The 27,659-nt window shown below is 45.9% G+C and overlaps 1 protein-coding gene across 3 annotated transcripts in view; it reads left to right on the plus strand.

The window, feature by feature from the left end:
* Positions 1–329: 329 nt before the first annotated feature.
* The window catches only part of RGS11 (regulator of G protein signaling 11), a 124,297-nt gene continuing 96,967 nt past the window's right edge, over positions 330–27,659 (plus strand). Inside the window, exons 1-2 of one of the 3 annotated variants that reach the window (XM_073648528.1) lie at positions 330–499; positions 13,353–13,449. In XM_073648528.1, coding sequence (XP_073504629.1) covers positions 437–499; positions 13,353–13,449 — 160 coding nt within the window. In that variant the 5' untranslated portion in view covers positions 330–436. The remainder of the gene's footprint in view (positions 500–13,352; positions 13,450–27,659) is intronic. The other 2 variants (XM_073648527.1, XM_073648529.1) reach the window with 2 other exon arrangements.

Here is a 27,659-nt window from a genome sequence, read left to right on the forward strand (position 1 = left end):
TTATCAGTTCCTATTAAAGGGGAGGATTTCACTGAGAAAACCTCCAGGATTAGAAAAAAACTGATTTTCTTCTTGCAAAAATAAACCAAACAGTGCCATCCCTGTGTACAGTTAGTGTCTGGTACTGCAGCTCAGCCCCATTCACTTCATAAGGGCTGATCTGCAGTACCAGATACAACCTGTAGACAGGGGTGGCGCTGTTTTTTTTTTTTGCAGAGAAAGAATCTGCCTATGTAACAGGTAAGGGATTTGTAACAATCTCAGCTCTGCTTCATCTGTACCTCTGCTCATGTATTATCCATCCCCTGCACTTCCTGATATCATCCAGCAGGTGGCAGCAGACATCAGACGAGCCCGGGGTCCCCATCTCCTGCTCACACAGCTGCCTGTGCTCATAGGTGACACACACAGATCTGCTCCTCTCCTCCTCATCATCATGACCATCAATAACCTGCAGCACGGGAAGAACTACAAAGTCCAGATGTCATGTCTGACCAAGGTAAGACCCCCGCGGCGGCCCCCCGCTGCCATCATACAGGCATGTTTAACTCCTTGCATTCCAGCAGAGGAGATCTGACAGATGTGGAGGGAGCGAGGGGCGATATTGCTCCAGATGTCGCCGCCGGGGGACGTAGCGAACCCTCATTTACGACTCTTCTATACCGTCCGCGTGTGTGAGGGCAGACGATAGGTGTAGCAGAGCTGACTGTGTCATTTTGCATTTTGGGGGACTCACTTGCGTATTGGGATATAATAATAATAATAATAATACTCCTCTATTACCTGCAGTCCCATGTAAATTCACAGATAATACTGTATCATTTAATAAAGGAGGTTTACTAGCAGTCCTATGTAAACTCACCTATCATACGCAATAGATTAAGCAGTAGTTTTATTTACAGTCCTATGTAAAGCCTGAGATTATGTGATAAAATAGTCTCTTTAACGCTACCGGCAGTCCTATGTAGAACTACAGATAGTGCATTATAACTTAATAGAGCGGGTTTATTTGCAGTCCTATGTAAAGCACAGATCATACACATAAGGTAAAGGCAGCGATAAGTGTGATAAAAACATATCACAAAAATCATATTCTCATTACCTGCAGTCCTATGTAAATCCAAAGATACTGCATTATAACCTACCACGGGATGTTTACTCGCAGTCCCATGTAAAGCCTTGGATCATACTGACAAGATACAACAGTCTTATGAAATGCTTGAGATAGTGTAATAAAATAATCTGTAACGTTTCCCGCAGTCCTATGTAAAACCACATACAATGCATTACAACGTCATACCGTAAGTTTACTTGCAGCCCTATGTAAAGCCATACATCACACACATAAGATAAGGCAGTAGTTTTACTTGCAGCCCTATGTAAAATCTCAGATAATGTGATAAAATAATCTGTGTCATTACCTGCAGTCCTATGTAAAACTACTGATAATGCATTATGACTTAACACAGCAGGGTTACTTGCAGTCCTATGTAAAGCCACAGATCAGACACATAAGATACAGCAGTAAGTTTTCTTGCAGTCCTATGTAAATTATGAGATAACATGATAAAATAATATGTAACAGTACCTGCAGTCCTATGTAAGAGTACAGACAATGCATTCAAACTTAATACAGTAGGTTTACTTGCAATCCTATGTAAATCCACAGATCGTACACATGAGGTAAAGCATGTAATAATGAGATTAAATCACCTGAATCATTCCCTGCAGTCCTACGTAAAAGCACATATATTGCATAATAATGTACTATAAATAGTTTACTTGCAGTCCCATGTAAAGCCACAATCACATGTACACGATGAGACAGTAGGTTTACTGTCAGCCCAATGTAATGCTTGAGTGAATGTGATAACATCATCTGTAGCGTTACCTGCAGTCCTAAGAAAAAACCACAGCTAATGGTTATAATGTAATACAGTAGGTTTACTTGCAGTCCTATGTAAAACAATGGATTATATACATAAGATAAGGTAGTAGGTTTACTTGCAGTCCTATGTAAATCCTGAGATAACACAATACAATAATCTGTAACATTACCCGCAGTCCTATGTAAAAGTACAGACAATGCATTAAAACTTAATAATTAGGTTTACTTGCAGTCCTACGTAAAGTCACAGATCATACACATGAGGTAAAGCCGGTAATAATGCGATTAAATCACATGAATCATCCCATGCAGTCCTATGTAAAAGCATAGATATTGCATAATAATGAACGACAAATTGTTTATGTGCAGTCCCATGTAAAACCACAGATCACATGTACACGACAGTAGGTTTACTCTCAGCCCTATATAATAGTTGAGATAATGTGGTAAAATCATCTGTAACGTTACCTGCAGTCCTGTGTAAAACCACCGATAACACATAATGTAATACTGTAGGTTTATTTGCAGTCCTATGTAAAGCCTCAGATAACAAGATAATGCAGCAGTCCTGTGTATAGATAACGCTTCATGATATGACAAGGTAGTATGACAACATGCAGTCCTATGTAAATATCTCAGATAACACATTATAAGTAGGTTATTTGTGATGGATTAGCTGCAGTCCAGTGTAAACCTCGTGTTTTCATGATCTGAAGTGCAGTCCTATGTAAATGCAGAGATGAGCGTGTGATATGACAGTGTCGGCTCTGCTACATTGCGCGTGCCCCTGGTTCTTGCTCTCGCGGAGGCCGCTCTCCCCGCAGGATAGTGAGCGCTCGGCTGCAGTTACATCAGGACACGGAGCAAATTCCCAGATAAAGCGAGTTATATATAGAAGAAATGGGATCTGCGCTGCCGGGATGTAGCAGAGCGGCCATCACTCCCATCATTCCCATCATCCCCTGGATCATTACCACCATCACAGCCACCAAGGTGATCACCATCACCCCCATTATCACCCGTATTATCACTGCCACCATTACCCCGTCTACTCATCACTCCCAACATCACCCCCGTAATCACTCCTAACATCACCACCCCCATAATAACTATCACCCCTAACATCCCACCATAAATTCCACCATCCGTCATCAATTCAACCATCATATTCACCATCTCTTACCCTATCCTTACAACCACCTCCATCTCCCCTACTATAACCCTCAACATTTCCCGTACCATCTCCGCCATCTCCCTATTGATTGCCATTGGTCCTTGTCCTCATCAGTAATATAAGTGCTGGTTACTGTATACGAGGGACAGGCAGTTGTAGTGCGGTGAATACTTTCTCACAGAGGCTGCGATGTCCCTAAAGTAAAATCTCAGGTTCTGGGGTCGTCCGCGTCCTGGTTATATCCTCAGTCACTAATACGTGACATAGCGCCACCACACAGCACTGTGCAAAAGACTTAGGCAGCTGTGGGGAAAATGCTGCCGAGTGAGAAGCTTCCAGAAGTAGAAGGGTTAATAGTTTATTTTTATGCAATAACAAAATACAAAGTGAACGAAGAAGAAATGTAAATCCCACAAGAATCTGGTGACCGCCCGTCACCTCCATCATCAGTATCTGGTGACCGCCCGTCTCTTCCATCATCAGTATCTGGTGACCGCCCGTCACCTCCATCATCAGTATCTGGTGACCGCCCGTCACCTCCATCATCAGTATCTGGTGACCGCCCGTCTCTTCCATCATCAGTATCTGGTGACCGCCCGTCACCTCCATCATCAGTATCTGGTGACCGCCCGTCACCTCCATCATCAGTATCTGGTGACCGCCCGTCACCTCCATCATCAGTATCTGGTGACCGCCCGTCTCTTCCATCATCAGTATCTGGTGACCGCCTGTCACCTCCATCATGAGTATCTGGTGACCACCCGTCACCTCCATCATCAGTATCTGGTGACCGCCCGTCACCTCCATCATCAGTATCTGGTGACCGCCCGTCTCTTCCATCATCAGTATCTGGTGACCGCCCGTCACCTCCATCATCAGTATCTGGTGACCGCCCGTCACCTCCATCATCAGTATCTGGTGACCGCCCGTCTCTTCCATCATCAGTATCTGGTGACCGCCCGTCACCTCCATCATCAGTATCTGGTGACCGCCCGTCACCTCCATCATCAGTATCTGGTGACCGCCCGTCTCTTCCATCATCAGTATCTGGTGACCGCCCGTCACCTCCATCATCAGTATCTGGTGACCGCCCGTCTCTTCCATCATCAGTATCTGGTGACCGCCCGTCACCTCCATCATCAGTATCTGGTGACCGCCCGTCTCTTCCATCATCAGTATCTGGTGACTGCCCATCACCTCCATCATCAGTATCTGGTGACCGCCCGTCTCCTCCATCATCAGTATATGGAGACCGCCCGTCTCCTCCATCATCAGTATCTGGTGACCACCCGTCTCCTCCATCATCAGTATCTGGAGACCGCCCGTCTCCTCCATCATCAGTATCTGGTGACCGCCCGTCTCCTCCATCATCAGTATCTGGAGACCGCCCGTCTCTTCCATCATCAGTATCTGGTGACCGCCCGTCTCCTCCATCATCAGTATCTGGTGACCGCCCGTCTCCTCCATCATCAGTATCTGGTGACCGCCCGTCTCTTCCATCATCAGTATCTGGTGACCGCCCGTCTCCTCCATCATCAGTATCTGGTGACCGCCCGTCTCTTCCATCATCAGTATCTGGTGACCGCCCGTCTCCTCCATCATCAGTATCTGGTGACCGCCCGTCACCTCCATCATCAGTATCTGGTGACTGCCCGTCACCTCCATCATCAGTATCTGGTGACCGCCCGTCTCTTCCATCATCAGTATCTGGTGACCGCCAGTCACCTCCATCATCAGTATCTGGTGACCGCCCGTCTCTTCCATCATCAGTATCTGGTGACCGCCTGTCTCCTCCATCATCAGTATCTGGTGACCGCCACTCACCTCCATCATCAGTATCTGGTGACAGCTCGTCACCTCCATCATCAGTATCTGCTGACCACCCGTCACCTCCATCATCAGTATCTGGTGACCGCCCGTCACCTCCATCATCAGTATCTGGTGACCGCCCGTCACCTCCATCATCAGTATCTGCTGACCGCCCGTCACCTCCATCATCAGTATCTGGTGACCGCCCATCTCTTCCATCATCAGTATCTGGTGACCGCCCGTCACCTCCATCAGTATCTGCTGACCGCCCGTCACCTCCATCATCAGTATCTGGTGACCGCCCGTCTCTTCCATCATCAGTACCTGGTGACCGCCCGTCACCTCCATCATCAGTAACTGGTGACCGCCCGTACACTCCATCATCAGTATCTGGTGAAAGCCCGTCTCTTCCATCATCAGTATCTGGTGACCGCACAGCACTGTGCAAAAGACTTAGGCAGCTGTGGGGAAAATGCTGCCGAGTGAGAAGCTTCCAGAAGTAGAAGGGTTAATAGTTTATTTTTATGCAATAACAAAATACAAAGTGAACGAAGAAGAAATGTAAATCCCACAAGAATCTGGTGACCGCCCGTCACCTCCATCATCAGTATCTGGTGACCGCCCGTCACCTCCATCATCAGTATCTGGTGACCGTCCGTCACCTCCATCATCAGTATCTGGTGACCGCCCGTCACCTCCATCATCAGTATCTGGTGACCGCCCGTCACCTCCATCATCAGTATCTGGTGACCGCCCGTCTCTTCCATCATCAGTACCTGGTGACCGCCCGTCACCTCCGTCATCAGTATCTGGTGACCGCCCGTACACTCCATCATCAGTATCTGGTGAAAGCCCGTCTCTTCCATCATCAGTATCTGGTGACCGCCCGTCTCCTCCATCATCAGTACCTGGTGACCGCCCCGTCGCCTCCATCATCAGTATCTGGTGACCGCCCGTCACCTCCATCATCAGTATCTGGTGACCGCCCGTACACTCCATCATCAGTATCTGCTGACCGCCCGTCTCTTCCATCATCAGTATCTGCTGACTGCCCGTCACCTCCATCATCAGTATCTGGTGACCGCCCGTCTCTTCCATCATCAGTATCTGGTGACCGCCCGTCTCTTCCATCATCAGTATCTGCTGACTGCCCGTCACCTCCATCATCAGTATCTGGTGACCGCCCGTCTCTTCCATCATCAGTATCTGGTGACCGCCCGTCACCTCCATCATCAGTATCTGGTGACCGCCCGTCTCTTCCATCATCAGTATCTGGTGACCGCCCGTCTCCTCCATCATCAGTATCTGGTGACCGCCACTCACCTCCATCATCAGTATCTGGTGACCGCTCGTCACCTCCATCATCAGTATCTGGTGACCGCCCGTCACCTCCATCATCAGTATCTGCTGACCGCCCGTCACCTCCATCATCAGTATCTGGTGACCGCCCGTCTCTTCCATCATCAGTATCTGGTGACCGCCCGTCACCTCCATCATCAGTATCTGCTGACCGCCCGTCACCTCCATCATCAGTATCTGGTGACCGCCCGTCTCTTCCATCATCAGTACCTGGTGACCGCCCGTCACCTCCATCATCAGTATCTGGTGACCGCCCGTACACTCAAACATCAGTATCTGGTGACCGCCCGTCTCTTCCATCATCAGTATCTGGTGACCGCCCGTCTCCTCCATCATCAGTACCTGGTGACCGCCCCGTCGCCTCCATCATCAGTATCTGGTGACCGCCCGTCACCTCCATCATCGGTATCTGGTGACCGCCCGTACACTCCGTCATCAGTATCTGCTGACCGCCCGTCACCTCCATCATCAGCATCTGGTGACCGCCCGTCTCTTCCATCATCAGTATCTCGTGACCGCCCGTCTCTTCCATCATCAGTATCTGCTGACCGCCCGTCACCTTCATCATCAGTATCTGCTGACTGCCCGTCATCTCCTTCATCAGTATCTGGTGACCGCCCGTCGCCTCCATCATCAGTACCTGGTGACCGCCCGTCGCCTCCATCATCAGTATGTGGTGACCGCCCGTCTCCTCCATCATCAGTATCTGCTGACTGCCCGTTACCTCCTTCATCAGTATCTGCTGACCGCCCGTCACCTCCATCATCAGTATCTGGTGACCGCCCGTCTCTTCCATCATCAATATCTGGTGACCGCCCATCTCTTCCATCATCAGTATCTGGTGACCGCCCGTCACCTCCATCATCAGTATCTGGTGACCGCCCGTCTCTTCCATCATCAGTATCTGGTGACCGCCCGTCTCTTCCATCATCAGTATCTGGTGACCGCCCGTCACCTCCATCATCAGCATTTGGTGACCGCCCGTCACCTCCATCATCAGTATCTGCTGACCGCCCGTCACCTCCATCATCAGTATCTGGTGACCGCCTGTCCCCCGCAACCATTAGACCATGAACCCTTCAGACCCCGCACCCTTCATACCCCACAACCATCAGACCCCGCACCCTTCAGACCCCACACCGTTCATACCCTGCAACCATCAGACCCGCACCCTTCAGACCCGCACGCTTTAGATCCCACACCCTTCAGACCCTGAGCCCTTTAGATCCCACACCCTTCAGACCCGCACCCTTTAGATCCCGCATCCTTCAGACCCCCGCACCCTTTAGATCCCACACCCTTCAGACCTTGCACCCTTCAGACCCTGCAGTCTTTGAACCCTGAATCCTTTAGACCCTGCACCCTTCAGACCCTGCTCTCTTCAGACTCACACCCTTCAAACCTTATACCCAAAAGACCTAGGACCCTTCAAATCCTGAACACTTTAGATCCCGTACCCTTTGTACCCTATATCCTTTAGACTCCGCATCCTTCAGACCCTACACCAATCAGACTTCACATCCTCCAGACCCCGCTCCCTTCAGACCCCGCACCCATCAGACCCCGCACCCTTTAGAACTTGAACCCTTTAGATCCCACACACTTCAAATCCTGCACCCTTCAGACCCCCACCTTTCAGACACCGCAACCATCAGACCCCGAACCCTTCAGACCCTGCACCTTTCAGACACCGCAACCATCAGACCTCGCACCCTTCAGACCCCTGAACCCTGAATCCTTTAGACCCTGCACCCTTCAGACCCCGCAACCATTAGACAAGATCCCGCACCTTTCAGACCTCGCACCCATTATACCCCGCACCCTTCAGACCCCGCACCCTTCAGACCCCGAACCCTTCAGACTCTGAACCCTTCAGACCCTGAACTCTTCAGATCCCACACCCTTAAGACCCTGCAACCATTAGACCTTGAACCCTTCAGACCCTTCACCCTTCAGACCCCACAACTATCAGACCCCGCACCCTTCAGACCTTGCACCCTTCAGATCCCGCACCCTTCAGACTTCGCACCCTTTAGATCCTGCACCGTTCAGACCTCACACCCTTTAGATCCCGCACCCTTCAGAGCCCGCACCCTTTAGATCCCGCACCCTTCAGATCTCGCACCCTTTAGATTCTGCACCCTTCAGACCTCGCATCCTTTAGATCCCGCACCCTTCAGACCCTGCACACTTTAGATCCCGCACCCTTCAGACCTCACACCCTTTAGATCCTGCACCCTTCAGACCTCGCACCCTTAAGACCCCTGAACCCTGAATACTTTAGACCCTGCACCCTTCAGATCCCGCACCCTTCAGACCCCGCACCCTTCAGACTTTGCACCCTTCAGACCCCACACCGTTCCGATCCCACACCCTTCAGATCCCGCACCCTTCAGACCCTGAACCCTTCAGACCTTGCACCCTTCAGATCCCGCACCCTTCAGATCCCGCACCCTTCAGACCTTGCACCCTTCAGATCCCGCACCCTTCAGATCCCGCACCCTTCAGACCCTGAACCCTTCAGACCTTGCACCCTTCAGACCCCGCACCCTTCAGACCTTGCACCCTTCAGACCCTGCACCTTTCAGACCCCGTACCCTTTAGATCCCGCACCCTTCAGACCTCGCACCCTTTAGATCCCGCACCCTTCAGACCTTGCACCCTTCAGACCTTGCACCCTTCAGACCCCGCTCCCTTCAGACCCCGCACCCTTTAGATCCCTCACCCTTCAGACCTCGCACCCTTTAGATCCCGCACACTTCAGATCACGCACCCTTCAGATCCTGCACCCTTCAGACCTCGCACCCTTTAGATCCCGCACCCTTCAGACCCCGCACCCTTCAGACCCCGCACCCTTTAGATCCCGCACCTTTCAGACCTCGCACCCTTTAGATCCCGCACACTTCAGATCTCGCACCCTTCAGATCCTGCACCCTTCAGACCTTGCACCCTTTAGATCCTGCACCCTTCAGACCTTGCACCCTTCAGACCCCCTGAACCCTGAATCCTTTAGACCCTGCACCCTTCAGACCCCGCGACCATCAGACCCCGCACCCTTCAGACCCTGCACCCTTCAGACCCTGCACCCTTCAGACCTTGCACCCTTCAGACCTTGCACCCTTCAGATCTCGCACCCTTCAGATCCCGCACCCTTCAGACCCTGAACCCTTCAGACCTTGCACCCTTCAGATCCCGCACCCTTCAGACCTTGCACCCTTCAGATCCCGCACCCTTCAGACCCTGAACCCTTCAGACCTTGCACCCTTCAGACCCCGCACCTTTCAGACCTTGCACCCTTCAGACCCCGCACTCTTCAGACCCCGCGCCCTTCAGACCTTGCACCCTTCAGATTCCGCACCCTTCAGACCCTGAACCCTTCAGACCTTGCACCCTTCAGACCCCGCAACCATCAGACCCCGCAACCCTTCAGATCCTGTACCCTTCAGATCCCGCACCCTTCAGACCTTGCACCCTTCAGACCCCGCACCCTTCAGACCCCGCACCCTTCAGACCCCGCACCCTTTAGATCCCACACCCTTCAGACCTTGCACCCTTTAGATCCCGCACACTTCAGATCTCGCACCCTTCAGATCCTGCACCCTTCAGACCTCGCACCCTTCAGACCCCACACCCTTCAGACCCCGCACCCTTCAGACCCCGCACCTTTTAGATCCCGCACCTTTCAGACCTCGCACCCTTTAGATCCTGCACACTTCAGATCTCACACCCTTCAGATCCTGCACCCTTCAGACCTTGCACCCTTTAGATCCTGCACCCTTCAGACCTTGCACCCTTCAGACCCCTGAACCCTGAATCCTTTAGACCCTGCACCCTTCAGACCCCGCAACCATCAGACCTCGCACCCTTCAGACCCCGCACCCTTCAGACCTTGCACGCTTCAGACCTTTCACCCTACAGATCTCGCACCCTTCAGATCCCGCACCCTTCAGACCCTGAACCCTTCAGATCCCGCACCCTTCAGACCTTGCACCCTTCAGATCCCGCACCCTTCAGACCCTGAACCCTTCAGACCTTGCACCTTTCAGACCCCGCACCTTTCAGACCTTGCACCCTTCAGACCCCGCACCCTTCAGACCCAGCACCCTTCAGACCTTGCACCCTTCAGATTCCGCACCATTCAGACCCTGAACCCTTCAGACCTTGCACCCTTCAGACCCCGCAACCATCAGACCCTGCAACCCTTCAGATCCCGTACCCTTCAGATCCCGCACCCTTCAGACCTCGCACCCTTTAGATCCCGCACCCTTCAGACCCCGCACCCTTTAGATCCCACACCCTTTAGATCCTGCACCCATCAGACCTCGTGCCCTTCAGACCCTGCAGTCTTTGAACCCTGAACCCTTCAGACCCCCCACCCTTCAGACCCTGCACCCTTCATACCCTACACCCAAAAGACCCAGGACCCTTCAAATCCTGAACCCTTTAGACCCCGTACCCTTTGTACCCTATATCCTTTAGACTCCGCACCCTTCAGACCCCGCACGCTTCAGATCCCGTACCCTTCAGACCCTGAACCCTTCAGACCCCGCACCCTTCAGACCCTGAACCCTTCAGATTCCGCACCCTTTGTACCCTATATCCTTTAAACTCCGCACCCTTCAGACCCCGCACCCTTCAGATCCCGCACCCTTCAGATCCCGCACGCTTCAGAACCCGCACCCTTCAGATCCCGCACCCTTCAGATCCCGCACCCTTCAGACCCTGAACCCTTCAGATCCCGCACCCTTCAGATCCCGCACCCTTCAGATCCCGCACCCTTCAGACCCTGAACCCTTCAGATCCCGCACCCTTCAGATCCCGCACCCTTCAGATCCCGCACTCTTCAGATCCCGCACCCTTCAGATCTCGCACTCTTCAGATCCCGCACCCTTCAGAACCCGCACCCTTCAGATCCCGCACCCTTCAGACCCTGAACCCTTCAGATCCCGCACCCTTCAGATCCCGCACCCTTCAGATCCCGCACCCTTCAGATCCCGCACTCTTCAGATCCCGCACCCTTCAGTCCCTGAACCCTTCAGACCCTGCAACCATCAGACCCTGTATCCTTCAGACCACAGCTTCTCTTCTCCCATCAGAATAAATGTCTTCTCCTTTGGGTGGCCAAACTTTGCGCTCTTTGTGAGTCTAGGACAGTTGGATGCCCGCAGCGGTGGCCATGTTGGTTGTCGGTGGCTGCGCAGATTTTCTCCCCCTCCATGTAGCGCCCATTCCAGATCTGTTGAGCGGCGGAGACTCCGCCATCTGGGCTCAGCAAGAAAACCAAACACATCCGACAAGACGCAAAGAATCTGGTAATCAGAGCGGGAGGAGAAGCATCTGATTACATCCGAATATTCACTTCATAATGTTCCACAGCCGCCAGGTGCATGATGGGGTGTATCACACCTCAGAGGCTTAGATACACCAACTCAGCAGACAGCATCCCTCATCATAGGCTTAGATACATGAGAATAGCATGACATCCCACTGATTGTCTCTGATTTTTCCCTTCTGAGCTGAATGCAGGAATGACATTGTACCGATATAGCACGACCGGATGAGCTGACACTGAAGTGGCCACTTGGCTGAAATGTATTTGGTGGATAGAAAATACTCAGAAATCCACAGAGATAATCTCCTCACAGATGAAATTCTACCGCCAGAGACATAACTGACTGTAATTATACAAATGTCACAGTATAAACCCGCATAGTAATACAGATTATTGTGTGCACCGCTGTCGATATCATATTGTCATCATATTATATTACTGTACATAGGAGCAGTATTATAGTAGTTATATTCTTGTACATAGGGGGCAGTATTATAGTAGATATATTCTTGTACATAAGGGCAGTATTATAGTAGTTATATTCTTGTACATAGGGGGCAGTATTATAGTAGTTATATTCTTGTACATAGGGGGCAGTATTATAGTAGTTATATTCTTGTACATAGGGGGCAGTATTATAGTAGTTATATTCTTGTACATAGAGAGCAGTATTATAGTAGTTATATTCTTGTACATAGGGGGCAGTATTATAGTAGTTATATTCTTGTACACAGGGGCAGTATTATAGTAGTTATATTCTTGTACACAGGGGCAGTATTATAGTAGTTATATTCCTGTACATAGGAACAGTATTATAATAGTTATATTCCTGTACATAGGAGCAGTATTATAGTAGTTATATTCTTGTACATAGGGGGCAGTATTATAGTAGTTATATTCTTGTACATAGGGGGCAGTATTATAGTAGTTATACTCTTGTACATAGAGAGCAGTATTATAGTAGTTATATTCTTGTACATAGGGGGCAGTATTATAGTAGTTATATTCTTGTACACAGGGGCAGTATTATAGTAGTTATATTCTTGTACACAGGGGCAGTATTATAGTAGTTATATTCCTGTACATAGGAACAGTATTATAATAGTTATATTCCTGTACATAGGAGCAGTATTATAGTAGTTATATTCTTGTACATAGGGAGCAGTATTATAGTAGTTATATTGTTGTACATAGGGGCAGTATTATAGTAGTTATATTCTTGTACATAGGGAGCAGTATTATAGTAGTTATATTGTTGTACATAGGGGGCAGTATTATAGTAGTTATATTCTTGTACATAGGAGCAGTATTATAGTAGTTATATTCTTGTACATAGGGGGCAGTATTATAGTAGTTATATTCTTGTACATAGGGAGCAGTATTATAGTAGTTATATTGTTGTACATAGGGGGCAGTATTATAGTAGTTATATTGTTGTACATAGGGGCAGTATTATAGTAGTTATATTCTTGTACATAGGAGCAGTATTATAGTAGTTATATTCCTGTACATAGGGGCAGTATTATAGTAGTTACATTCTTGTACATAGGAGCAGTATTATAGTAGTTATATTCCTGTACATAGAGGGCAGTATTATAGTAGTTACATTCTTGTACATAGGATCAGTATTATAGTAGTTATATTCTTGTACATAGGAGCAGTATTATAGTAGTTATATTCTTGTACATAGGATAAACCCCTTTCTAAATATTATTGCTTCATCTCTAGAAATCACAATGTTCTATTTTAACATCATCTCCTTTCATTTCCTTCCTTCCGTCTATCATTAGATGGAGCGCCTGATTGTTGCTATGCAAGACCCAGATATCGGCATTAAGATGAGAAACCAACGCTTGCTGATCACCGTCATCCCGCACGCCATGACCGGTAAGTCTTGATTTTCATTCATTCATTTTAATTTTGCTTTTTTTTTAATTTTATTATTTTGACGAATTCAGATGACGGTGTTCTTGCTGCTTAGTAATATCATGATCGGGACTCTGACAACTCGCCTGTTATTTTTCAGTGACTGGCTGTCTCTCTGAGTATATATATATATATATATATATATATATATATGTGTAGTTGGTCGTTGGGTCTCATTTGGCTGTGTGGGTAAACACAAGTTTCTCTTAGATGGTTCTGTTCTTGAGATATATTAATTCTAAATTAGTGTTAGGATTGAGATCCATTAATTACCCCCAGATCCTTGGGTCTCAGGGCCGAAAATTTTAAAGAGTTGAGTCTTCCAAAAAGAGATGTCTTGAAGCCGCGTTGACTGTTTTGTTTGGACCCCCTTATATATAAAAATGTCTATCCCATTAACTATCTTAAATGTGTAGTACTTTATGTCATTACTCATGAAATGTCAGGCAGAATTAAAAAAAAAATGACCACATTTGGTTGAAAAGTTTTGATGATTTAAAGGGGTTCTTCCCATCTTTACAAATGGATATCATTGGATAGTGCTTGTAAACACAAGCACTTTTGTAATTTACTATTTATTAAAATTTTCAGCCACTTTTAAGATATTAATACTTTTCTTCTCAGCTGGTTGTCTAGGAGACCGACCAACTTTGCTATGTAATACATGTAACATGTGCATACAAGCTCTTTTTCTTAGCTTGTAAGTATTGCTTTGAAGCTGACCAGGATCACTGTGACTTCCTAATTCCGGCGAGCTTCAGGGAAGTGCTTAAAAGCTAAAAAGCTGCAGTGGTCGGTCTCCTAGGCAACGAGCTGTAATCAAAAGAAAAATGTTAATATCTCAAGAATGGATGAAAATTTTAATAAACTGTAAATTGCAAAATTGCTTATTTTTACGAGCTCTATCCAATGATATCCATCTGGGAAGATGAAAAAAATCCACTTTAAATCAGCCATAATATCTTGAAACTAATATTTTACATGGCAGAGGCTCCTTTCCACCCTTCACACTACTGTCTCTGTACTTAAAGATACCAACAATCCCAAAAATTTGAGAATATCACTATTTGAAAAGGGTTAGAGTTTCTTATTTTTTTTATTTTTTTTATTTTTTTTTATCACACTGCTAAGAAGAATTGTATTTCTGAGACCTCAGACTGAAGAATCTACAGATCTAGGTTACATCTTCTTCATACTTCCATTAAAGGAATCTTCCTTGAGATTTCCTCTTTCTGGAAAATCTCCATACAGCGAATTCCTCAGGGCGCACATTTCAGAAACCATCTAATTAGGTGAGAATATTTTTACACTCCAGTAGTTTTGAGTTGTTAGTGATAAGTTCTTGAGAATTTCCTGCTGGGTTGAAAAAAAAAAAAATTCCCATGAATTTCATATTTGCTAAAAAAAAGTAGATTTAATAAGCGCAAAAATGGCGGGTGTACATGGACTGGGCATATGAAGGGTTAACCAGCCATAGTAGACGGAGTTTCTTTGCCGTGGAAGAATTCTATCGATTTTAAGGTACTTTGCATTTACTATCTGGATTTGGGGGTAAATAATATGTAAAACATACAGAAAAGTTAGTGTCTGCTCACCACCTCCTGGGGCGCACGGACCCTGCTGTGCGGCAAGTTTTCAGAACTTAGAAAAGAATAAGTCCATATTTAGGTTCTCACGCCGCCTTTTTGGTGCGTATTTTCCAAGCGGATTTCGGCATCTAAAATCCACAGATATTTTCCACACTCGGTTAGGGATTTTGCTGCCTTTTTTTATGGAAAGGCCCCAAAAAATGCAACAAAATGATGCCAGGACAGCAGATAATCCTGCAAATTTAGGGTTGTTAATGAAATGAATGGGTGAAATCAGCACCAAAAAGTAGCGTTTCTGCAACGGAAATTGACATAAAAAAAAACAACAATTTTTGTATGAATTCCGCACCCCATGTGTATAAAATTAAGATAAAACTTTGCTGGTTCTGTAAAATGCTGCAGAATCTGTTCGGAAATTGGATTTTATTGCATTGCTTTTTTAAAATTCTGTTTCAGAAATGCATTTTTTTGGCATAGGATTTTATTCATTTGTTTTGATGGCGACCCTTGTGTCTTTGGAGCAAATAAGTACGGAAAATATGCATAGATTCTAGATGAAGAAACGTTCCCGAATTCATTTCAACCTTTGCAATGGAAAACATGAAATCTGCACCAGATTTTGCTGCAGAAAAATCCGTCCCAAATATAAGACATGTACCATCAGTCAAAGAGTACAAGCCACCCTACTGAAAAAAGTTTGGAAAAACTGAGTGTCTGCCATTGCTGGAACAGTCATGTCAGCCATCTAGGTTGTCACTCAAGTTCCATCTAACCTTAGGTTCTATTCAATTTATTTTTGCCTCATGATTTTTAAAACTTTTTTTTTTGTATAAAGTGAACTTTTCCACCTTCAAGTAGAAAAAAAGTTATAATAACCTGTGTTGGTTTGTGATCAGAGATGTGCAGAGAGGAGAGAGACTGCGGTGACACACAGGATGGCGGTACGTTTCTGCTAAGTTTTACTTTCCAGACTCTGAATTATTCACAATAGAGGTTCGCAGGTTTAGGAGACCGGTGAACATCAAAACGCCTCCACTGATGGTCTGCAGAAAGCTCCCGGCTTTGAGTTCCACCACGGAACTGAGTTTCCTGAGCTCGTTAAATCTCTAAAGGAACAGGAAGAAAAAAGTTTTGAGCATAGAAGGTTCGGAATTTTGGAAAGTAAGTTTGGAACAGAACTTTAACGAATCTTCTCCCTGGCATTGGGTCTTCTGATATAGAGAATCCCATGTCTTACTGTGACCTATAATAGAGGGGTCGTTGTAAAGCCACATGGCCCATCCACAGCAGATCTCAGTGGGGTGAGGTGCACTTCTCCCCCTGGATCGGATTGGTACATCACTGATTCATTAATAGCAATGTTATCCGGAGAGTACACACTATAAAGCCAGGAGCAGGAGTGGATAAGAGCGAGTGACCGGTGCTAGATAGTTGCACTCACTATTCTGCTGGTGGAGTCACTGTGTACATACATTACATTACTGATCCTGAGTTACATCCTGTATTATACTCCAGAGCTGCACTCACTATTCTGCTGGTGGAGTCACTGTGTACATACATTACATTACTGATCCTGAGTTACATCCTGTATTATACTCCAGAGCTGCACTCACTATTCTGCTGGTGCAGTCACTGTGTACATACATTACATTACTGATCCTGAGTTACATCCTGTATTATACTCCAGAGCTGCACTCACTATTCTGCTGGTGGAGTCACTGTGTACATACATTACATTACTGATCCTGAGTTACATCCTGTATTATACTCCAGAGCTGCACTCACTATTCTGCTGGTGGAGTCACTGTGTACATACATTACATTACTGATCCTGAGTTACCTCCTGTATTATACTCCAGAGCTGCACTCATTATTCTGCTGGTGCAGTCACTGTGTACATACATTACATTACTGATCCTGAGTTACCTCCTGTATTATACCCCAGAGCTGCACTCACTATTCTGCTGGTGGAGTCACTGTGTACATACATTACATTACTGATCCTGAGTTACATCCTGTATTATACTCCAGAGCTGCACTCACTATTCTGCTGGTGCAGTCGCTGTGTACATACATTACATTACTGATCCTGAGTTACATCCTGTATTATACTCCAGAGCTGCACTCACTATTCTGCTGGTGCAGTCACTGTGTACATACATTACATTACTGATCCTGAGTTACATCCTGTATTATACTCCAGAGCTGCACTCACTATTCTGCTGGTGCAGTCACTGTGTACATACATTACATTACTGATCCTGAGTTACATCCTGTATTATACTCCAGAGCTGCACTCACTATTCTGCTGGTGGAGTCACTGTATACATACATTACATTACTGATCCTGAGTTACATCCTGTATTATACTCCAGAGCTGCACTCACTATTCTGCTGGTGCAGTCACTGTGTACATACATTACATTACTGATCCTGAGTTACATCCTGTATTATACTCCAGAGCTGCACTCACTATTCTGCTGGTGCAGTCACTGTGTACATACATTACATTACTGATCCTGAGTTACATCCTGTATTATACTCCAGAGCTGCACTCACTATTCTGCTGGTGGAGTCACTGTATACATACATTACATTACTGATCCTGAGTTACATCCTGTATTATACTACAGAGCTGCACTCACTATTCTGCTGGTGCAGTCACTGTGTACATACATTACATTACTGATCCTGAGTTACATCCTGTATCATACTCCAGAGCTGCACTCACTATTCTGCTGGTGCAGTCACTGTGTACATACATTACATTACTGATCCTGTACTGATCCTGAGTTACCTCCTGTATAATACTCCAGAGCTGCACTCACTATTCTGCTGGTGCAGTCACTGTGTACATACATTACATTACTGATCCTGTACTGATCCTGAGTTACCTCCTGTATAATACTCCAGAGCTGCACTCACTATTCTGCTGGTGCAGTCACTGTGTACATACATTACTGATCCTGAGTTACCTCCTGTATTATACTCCAGAGCTGCACTCACTATTCTGCTAGTGCGGTCACTGTGTACATACATTACATTACTGATCCTGTACTGATCCTGAGTTACCTCCTGTATAATACTCCAGAGCTGCACTCACTATTCTGCTGCTGCAGTCACTGTGTACATACATTACTGATCCTGAGTTACCTCCTGTATTATACTCCAGAGCTGCACTCACTATTCTGCTAGTGCGGTCACTGTGTACATACATTACATTACTTATCCTGAATTACATCCTGTATTATACCCCAAAGCTGCACTCACTATTCTGCTGGTGGAGTCACTGTGTACATACATTACATTACTGATCCTGAGTTACATCCTGTATTATACTCCAGAGCTGCACTCACTATTCTGCTGGTGCAGTCACTGTGTACATACATTACATTACTGATCCTGTACTGATCCTGAGTTACATCCTGTATTATACTCCAGAGCTGCACTCACTATTCTGCTGGTGCAGTCACTGTGTACATACATTACATTACTGATCCTGTAGTGATCCTGAGTTACATCCTGTATTATCCTCCAAAGCTGCACTCACTATTCTGCTGGTGCAGTCAATGTGTACATACATTACATTACTGATCCTGAGTTACATCCTGTATTATACTCCAGAGCTGCACTCACTATTCTGCTGGTGCAGTCACTGTGTACATACATTACATTACTGATCCTGTAGTGATCCTGAGTTACATCCTGTATTATCCTCCAAAGCTGCACTCACTATTCTGCTGGTGCAGTCACTGTGTACATACATTACATTACTGATCCTGTAGTGATCCTGAGTTACATCCTGTATTATCCTCCAAAGCTGCACTCACTATTCTGCTGGTGCAGTCAATGTGTACATACATTACATTACTGATCCTGAGTTACATCCTGTATTATACTCCAGAGCTGCACTCACTATTCTGCTGGTGCAGTCACTGTGTACATACATTACATTACTGATCCTGTAGTGATCCTGAGTTACATCCTGTATTATCCTCCAAAGCTGCACTCACTATTCTGCTGGTGCAGTCAATGTGTACATACATTACATTACTGATCCTGAGTTACATCCTGTATTATACTCCAGAGCTGCACTCACTATTCTGCTGGTGGAGTCACTGTATACATACATTACATTACTGATCCTGAGTTACATCCTGTATTATACTACAGAGCTGCACTCACTATTCTGCTGGTGCAGTCACTGTGTACATACATTACATTACTGATCCTGAGTTACATCCTGTATCATACTCCAGAGCTGCACTCACTATTCTGCTGGTGCAGTCACTGTGTACATACATTACATTACTGATCCTGTACTGATCCTGAGTTACCTCCTGTATAATACTCCAGAGCTGCACTCACTATTCTGCTGGTGCAGTCACTGTGTACATACATTACATTACTGATCCTGTACTGATCCTGAGTTACCTCCTGTATAATACTCCAGAGCTGCACTCACTATTCTGCTGGTGCAGTCACTGTGTACATACATTACTGATCCTGAGTTACCTCCTGTATTATACTCCAGAGCTGCACTCACTATTCTGCTAGTGCGGTCACTGTGTACATACATTACATTACTGATCCTGTACTGATCCTGAGTTACCTCCTGTATAATACTCCAGAGCTGCACTCACTATTCTGCTGCTGCAGTCACTGTGTACATACATTACTGATCCTGAGTTACCTCCTGTATTATACTCCAGAGCTGCACTCACTATTCTGCTAGTGCGGTCACTGTGTACATACATTACATTACTTATCCTGAATTACATCCTGTATTATACCCCAAAGCTGCACTCACTATTCTGCTGGTGGAGTCACTGTGTACATACATTACATTACTGATCCTGAGTTACATCCTGTATTATACTCCAGAGCTGCACTCACTATTCTGCTGGTGCAGTCACTGTGTACATACATTACATTACTGATCCTGTACTGATCCTGAGTTACATCCTGTATTATACTCCAGAGCTGCACTCACTATTCTGCTGGTGCAGTCACTGTGTACATACATTACATTACTGATCCTGTAGTGATCCTGAGTTACATCCTGTATTATCCTCCAAAGCTGCACTCACTATTCTGCTGGTGCAGTCAATGTGTACATACATTACATTACTGATCCTGAGTTACATCCTGTATTATACTCCAGAGCTGCACTCACTATTCTGCTGGTGCAGTCACTGTGTACATACATTACATTACTGATCCTGTAGTGATCCTGAGTTACATCCTGTATTATCCTCCAAAGCTGCACTCACTATTCTGCTGGTGCAGTCAATGTGTACATACATTACATTACTGATCCTGAGTTACATCCTGTATTATACTCCAGAGCTGCACTCATTATTCTGCTGGTGCAGTCACTGTGTACATACATTACATTACTGATCCTGAGTTACCTCCTGTATTATACTCCAGAGCTGCACTCACTATTCTGCTAGTGCGGTCACTGTGTACATACATTACATTACTGATCCTGTACTGATCCTGAGTTACCTCCTGTATAATACTCCAGAGCTGCACTCACTATTCTGCTGCTGCAGTCACTGTGTACATACATTACTGATCCTGAGTTACCTCCTGTATTATACTCCAGAGCTGCACTCACTATTCTGCTAGTGCGGTCACTGTGTACATACATTACATTACTTATCCTGAATTACATCCTGTATTATACCCCAGAGCTGCACTCACTATTCTGCTGGTGGAGTCACTGTGTACATACATTACATTACTGATCCTGAGTTACATCCTGTATTATACTCCAGAGCTGCACTCACTATTCTGCTGGTGCAGTCACTGTGTACATACATTACATTACTGATCCTGTACTGATCCTGAGTTACATCCTGTATTATACTCCAGAGCTGCACTCACTATTCTGCTGGTGCAGTCACTGTGTACATACATTACATTACTGATCCTGTAGTGATCCTGAGTTACATCCTGTATTATCCTCCAAAGCTGCACTCACTATTCTGCTGGTGCAGTCAATGTGTACATACATTACATTACTGATCCTGAGTTACATCCTGTATTATACTCCAGAGCTGCACTCACTATTCTGCTGGTGCAGTCACTGTGTACATACATTACATTACTGATCCTGAGTTACCTCCTGTATTATACTCCAGAGCTGCACTCACTATTCTGCTGGTGCAGTCACTGTGTGCATACATTACATTACTTATCCTGTACTGATCCTGAGTTACATCCTGTATTATAGTCCAGAGCTGCACTCACTATTCTGCTGGTGCAGTCACTGTGTACATACATTACATCACTGATCCTGAGTGACATCCTGTATTATACCCCAGAGCTGCACTCACTATTCTGCTGGTGCAGTCACTGTCTACATACATTACATTACTGATCCTGAGTTACATCCTGTATTATACTCCAGAGCTGCACTCACTATTCTGCTGGTGCAGTCACTGTGTACATACATTACATTACTGATCCTGAGTTACATCCTGTATTATACCCCAGAGCTGCACTCACTATTCTGCTGGTACAGTCACTGTGTACATACATTACATCACTGATCCTGAGTGACATCCTGTATTATACCCCAGAGCTGCACTCACTATTCTGCTGGTGCAGTCACTGTGTACATACATTACATTACTGATCCTGAGTTACATCCTGTATTATACTCCAGAGCTGCACTCACTATTCTGCTGGTGCAGTCACTGTGTGCATACATTACATTACTTATCCTGTACTGATCCTGAGTTACATCCTGTATTATAGTCGAGAGCTGCACTCACTATTCTGCTGGTGCAGTCACTGTGTACACACATTACATCACTGATCCTGAGTGACATCCTGTATTATACCCCAGAGCTGCACTCACTATTCTGCTGGTGCAGTCACTGTGTACATACATTACATTACTGATCCTGAGTTACATCCTGTATTATACTCCAGAGCTGCACTCACTATTCTGCTGGTGCAGTCATTGTGTACATACATTACATTACTGATCCTGAGTTACATCCTGTATTATACCCCAGAGCTGCACTCACTATTCTGCTGGTACAGTCACTGTGTACACACATTACATTACTGATCCTGAGTTACATCCTGTATTATACTCCAGAGCTGCACTCACTATTCTGCTGGTGCAGTCACTGTGTACATACATTACATTACTGATCCTGAGTTACCTCCTGTATTATACTCCAGAGCTGCACTCACTATTCTGCTGGAGCAGTCACTGTGTACATACATTACATTACTGATCCTGAGTTACCTCCTGTATTATACTCCAGAGCTGCACTCACTATTCTGCTGGTGCACTCGCTGTGTACATACATTACATTACTGATCCTGTACTGATCCTGGGTTACCTCCTGTATTATACTCCAGAGCTGCACTCACTATTCTGCTGGTGCAGTCGCTGTGTACATACATTACATTACTGATCCTGAGTTACATCCTGTATTATACTCCAGAGTTGCACTCACTATTCTGCTGGTGCAGTCACTGTGTACATACATTACATTACTGATCCTGTACTGATCCTGGGTTACCTCCTGTATTATACTCCAGAGCTGCACTCACTATTCTGCTGGTGCAGTCGCTGTGTACATACATTACATTACTGATCCTGAGTTACATCCTGTATTATACTCTAGAGCTGCACTCACTATTCTGCTGGTGCAGTCACTGTATACATACATTACATTACTGGTCCTGTACTGATCCTGAGTTACATCCTGTATTATACTCCAGAGCTGCACTCACTATTCTGCTGGTGCAGTCACTGTGTACATACATTACATTACTGATCCTGTACTGATCCTGAGTTACATCCTGTATTATACTTCAGAGCTGCACTCACTATTCTGCTGGTGCAGTCACTGTGTACATACATTACATTACTGATCCTGAGTTACACCCTGTATTATACTCTAGAGCTGCACTCACTATTCTGCTGGTGCAGTCACTGTGTACATACATTACATTACTGGTCCTGTACTGATCCTGAGTTACATCATGTATTATACTTCAGAGCTGCACTCACTATTCTGCTGGTGCAGTCACTGTGTACATACATTACATTACTGATCCTGAGTTACACCCTGTATTATACTCTAGAGCTGCACTCACTATTCTGCTGGTGCAGTCACTGTGTACATACATTACATTACTGGTCCTGTACTGATCCTGAGTTACATCATGTATTATACTCCAGAGCTGCACTCACTATTCTGTTGGTGCAGTCACTGTGTACATACATTACATTACTGATCCTGAGTTACATCCTGTATTATACTCCAGAGCTGCGCTCACTATTCTGCTGGTGCAGTCACTGTGTACATACATTACATTACTGATCCTGAGTTACATCCTGTATTATACTCCAGAGCTGCACTCACTATTCTGCTGGTGCAGTCACTGTGTACATACATTACATTACTGATCCTGAGTTACATCCTGTATTATACTCCAGAGCTGCGCTCACTATTCTGCTGGTGCAGTCACTGTGTACATACATTACATTACTGATCCTGAGTTACATCCTGTATTATACTCCAGAGCTGCGCTCACAATTTTGCTGGTGCAGTCACTGTGTACATACATTACATTACCGATCCTGAGTTACATCCTGCATTATACTCCAGAGCTGCACTCACTATTCTGCTGGTGCAGTCACTGTGCGCATACATTACATTACTGATCCTGAGTTACATCCAGTATTATACTCCAGAGCTGCACTCACTATTCTGCTGGTGCAGTCACTGTGTACATACATTACATTACTGATCCTGAGTTACATCCTGTATTATACTCCAGAGCTGCACTCACTATTCTGCTGGTGCAGTCACTGTGTACATACATTACATTACTGATCCTGAGTTACATCCTGTATTATACCCCAGAGCTGCACTCACTATTCTGCTTGTTGTTACAACATTCTGTCTCAGACATAGCCCTAACTTAGCTAAGCTCCCATAATACTTTGTCCTAACTTAAAGTTGCATTTTTTTAGATACAAACTTTTCTAATTATCATAAAACATAAAACACATAAAAGCGGCTTCTTATCCGCGACTTATCATTTATTTACTCCCACAGTGGAAGTGATTACTTGGTTACAGGAGGTGGAGAATGAATTCAAGACGTCTCATACTGTGCAGCGGAATTTTACATTTCCTATAATCAGAGATATTTCTATTGATCATGAGCAGAACTGATGTAACTGATAAACTCTGGAGCCGGACTTCTGAGGGTAACACAGTAATCAGGCAGTACCCAAGGATCCAAGAGCTTAGATGGCTCCCAGATTCATTAGTAGGCAGTAATAAGGCATTGACCAAGACCCGATACTTCATATGGCGGCTAGACCCTCATAGGTAGGAGATAATTGGTCGTTGCCCAAGACCCGATAGCTCAGATAGCTCCTAGACCCCCTTTGAGAAGTGATATTTGAGTGGAGTCCAAGTACAGAAGTCCCCAGACTCCTTTTAGTTATTGACTGTTCCCAAAGACCAGAAAACTGAGGTGTCTCCCAGACCTTCCTTAGAAAGTAGTAACTGAACATTGCCCAGGACTTAATAGCTCCGTTGGCTCCTAGACCCTTTTAAATAGGTGATATTTGGGCATTGTCCAAGACCGGGTTGGCTCAGATGGCTCCTAGACCCTCTTTGACCCCTTCCCCCCGAGCCTGTTTTCACCTTTCTAACCAGGCCAATTTTTCCAATTCTGACCAGTGTCACTTTATGAGGTGCTTCACTGGAATTAAAGCAATATGGAAGGAAAAAATGAAAATTTTACTTTTAACCACAAAAATATTGCTTTAGCCCCAAATGTTATGTTTTCAAAAAAGGTAACAAGAAAAAATCAAAAGTAAAATTTGTTGTGCAGTGTCTCCTGAGTACACTGATACCCCATATGTGGTGGAAAACTACTGTTTGGGTGTACAAGAGGGCTTGGAAGGGAAGGAGTGACTTTTGGAGCGCAAAATTTTCTGGAGTAGATAGCAGACGCCATGTCGCGTTTGGAGGAAACCCTCCTCAAGTGACCCCATTTTGGAAAATACACCCCTCAAGAAATTAATCTAGATGTGTGGTGAACACCTTGAACCCCCAGGTGCTTCACAGAAGTTTATAATGTAGAGCCGTGAAAATAAAAAGTTACATTTTTCCCACAAAAATGTTGCTTTAGCCCCAAAGGTTTCACTTTCATAAGGAAACAGGAAAAAATAGGCCAAACAATTTGTTGTACAATTTCTGCTGACCACATCGTTACCCCATATGTGGTGGAAAACTACGGTTTGGGCGCACTATAGGGCTCAGAAGGGAAGGAATGCCAATTGAATTCTGGAGTGCAATTTTAGCTGGAATAGATTGCCATGTCGCAATTGAAGAGCCCCTGACATGTCAAAACAGCAGAAAGTCCCCCACAAGTGACCCCATTTTGGAAACTACACGTCTTTAGAAATTCATCTAGGGGTGTAGTGAGCATTTTTAACCCTGAAGCGATTTACAGAATTGTATAACTTTGGGCTGAGTCATTGGAAAATTACCATTTTTTCCACTAAAATGTTGCTTTGGCCCCAAGTTTTCAATTTTCAAAAGGGATAATAGGAGAAAATGGTTCCCAAAATATGTTACGCAATTTATCCTGAGTACACCGATAACCCAGATGTCATCGAAAACTACTTTTGAGACACAGGGCAAAGCTCAGAAGAGAAGGAGCGCCATATTGGAGTTCAGATTTTGCTGTTATGGTTTGCGGGTAAATTGTCACATTGGCAGAGCCCCTGAAGTGCCAGAGCAGCAGAAATCCTCCATAAGTGACCCCATTTTACAAACTACACTTCTCAATTAATTCATCTAGGGGTGCAGTGATCATATTGACAAGACAGGTGTGTCACACCATTGGGCAGTGAAGAAAAAAATAATTAAACTTTTACCACAAAAAAATTAGTTTTAGCCCCTGATTTGCATTGTCACATGGGGAAATGGGTAAAAATGGCCCCAAAACTTGTCACACAGTTTCAGCTGAACGTGGCAATACCCCATATGTGGCTGCATGGTAGTGCTTAGCCATACGGCGAGACTCGGGAGGGAAGGAGCGCTATTTGACTCTTGGAGAACAAATTATCGTAGAATAGTTTGCGGCAAGGCCGGCGTCAGCACCTGGCATACCCGAGCAAGTGCTGGGGCCCCGGACCATCAAGAGGGCCCACTCGTTATCGGGGCCTGGGCCGCTTCCCCGGCATCTGTGCAGGGCCGCCGGTGCTGTTCAAGCCCTGCTCTGTTTCATGCAGCAGCACTCAGTGTGCGGTCAGTGTGCTACTGCTCCACCAATCAGGCCCAGTGCTGTCACTTTCCAGACATGGCTGCGTGCTGTGTGCTGTGCGGCTGTGTCTGGTAGTAATGACATGCAGGGGCGACACTGCACCTTTAATTGTGCTTGTGTGTCACACCTGCCACGTCATTACTACCAGACACAGCCGCACTGCTCACAGCGCGCGGCCATGTCTGGAAAGTGACAGCACTGGGCCTGATTGGTGGAGCAGCAGCACACTGACCGCACACTGACTGCTGCTGCATGAAACAGAGCAGGGCTTGAACAGCACCGGCGGCCTTGCACAGATGCCGGGGAAGCGACCCGGGCCCTGACGGCGAGTGGGCCCCCCTGATGGTCCAGGGCCATGTGACACGCCGGAGGCCCTGCACTGCCACATGACTGAGGAGCTGGATGGGACACAGGCCAGGGGGCAGGTGAGCGAGCTTCCCCAATCCCCATATAAAAAATATTTCTTATGTGTGTGTGCATGTATGATGTGAATATCTGTGTATGTCAGTGTGTATGACTGTGTATATATATTTATGTCTGTTTTATATGTGTTTTTAAGAATGTGTTCAAATATGTATGTGTATATATCTGTGCGTGTCTGTGTATTGTGTGTGTATATCTGTGTACCATGTTCATGTGTGTATGTGTGTGCATGCCTGCGTACCGTGTGCATGCGCATGTCTGTGCACTGTGTGTGCGTGTCTGCGTATTGTGTGCGCGTGTCTGCGTATTGTGTGCGTGCGTGTCTGCACATTGTGTGTGCGTGAGCTGCATATTGTGTGTGTCTGCGTATTGTGTGTGTGTGTCTGCGTATTGTGTGTGTGTCTGCGTATTGTGTGTGTGTCTGCGGTACTGTGTGTGTGTCTGCGTATTGTGTGTGTGTCTGCGTATTGTGTGTGTGTGCGTGTCTACTTATTGTGTGTGTGCGTGTCTGCGTATTGTGTGTGTGTCTGCGTATTGTGTGTGTGTGCGTGTCTGCGTATTGTGTGTGTGTGCGTGTCTGCGTATTGTGTGTGTGTGCGTGTCTGCGTATTGTGTGTGTGTGCGTGTCTGCTTATTGTGTGTGTGTGTCTGCGTATTGTGTGTGTCTCCGCATTGTGTGTGTGTGCGTGTCTGCGTATTGTGTGTGTGTGTGTGCGTGTCTGTGTGTGTGTCTGCGTGCTGTGTGTGTGTGCATGCATGTCTGCGTACTGTGTGTGTGCGTGCGTGTCTGCGTACTGTGTGTGTGTGTGCATGTCTGCGTACTGTGTGTGTG

Source organism: Phyllobates terribilis, unplaced genomic scaffold (genome assembly GCF_046119375.1).
Source record: "Phyllobates terribilis strain yellow unplaced genomic scaffold, ASM4611937v1 Scaffold_9__5_contigs__length_417890890, whole genome shotgun sequence".
NCBI lineage: Eukaryota > Metazoa > Chordata > Amphibia > Anura > Dendrobatidae > Phyllobates > Phyllobates terribilis.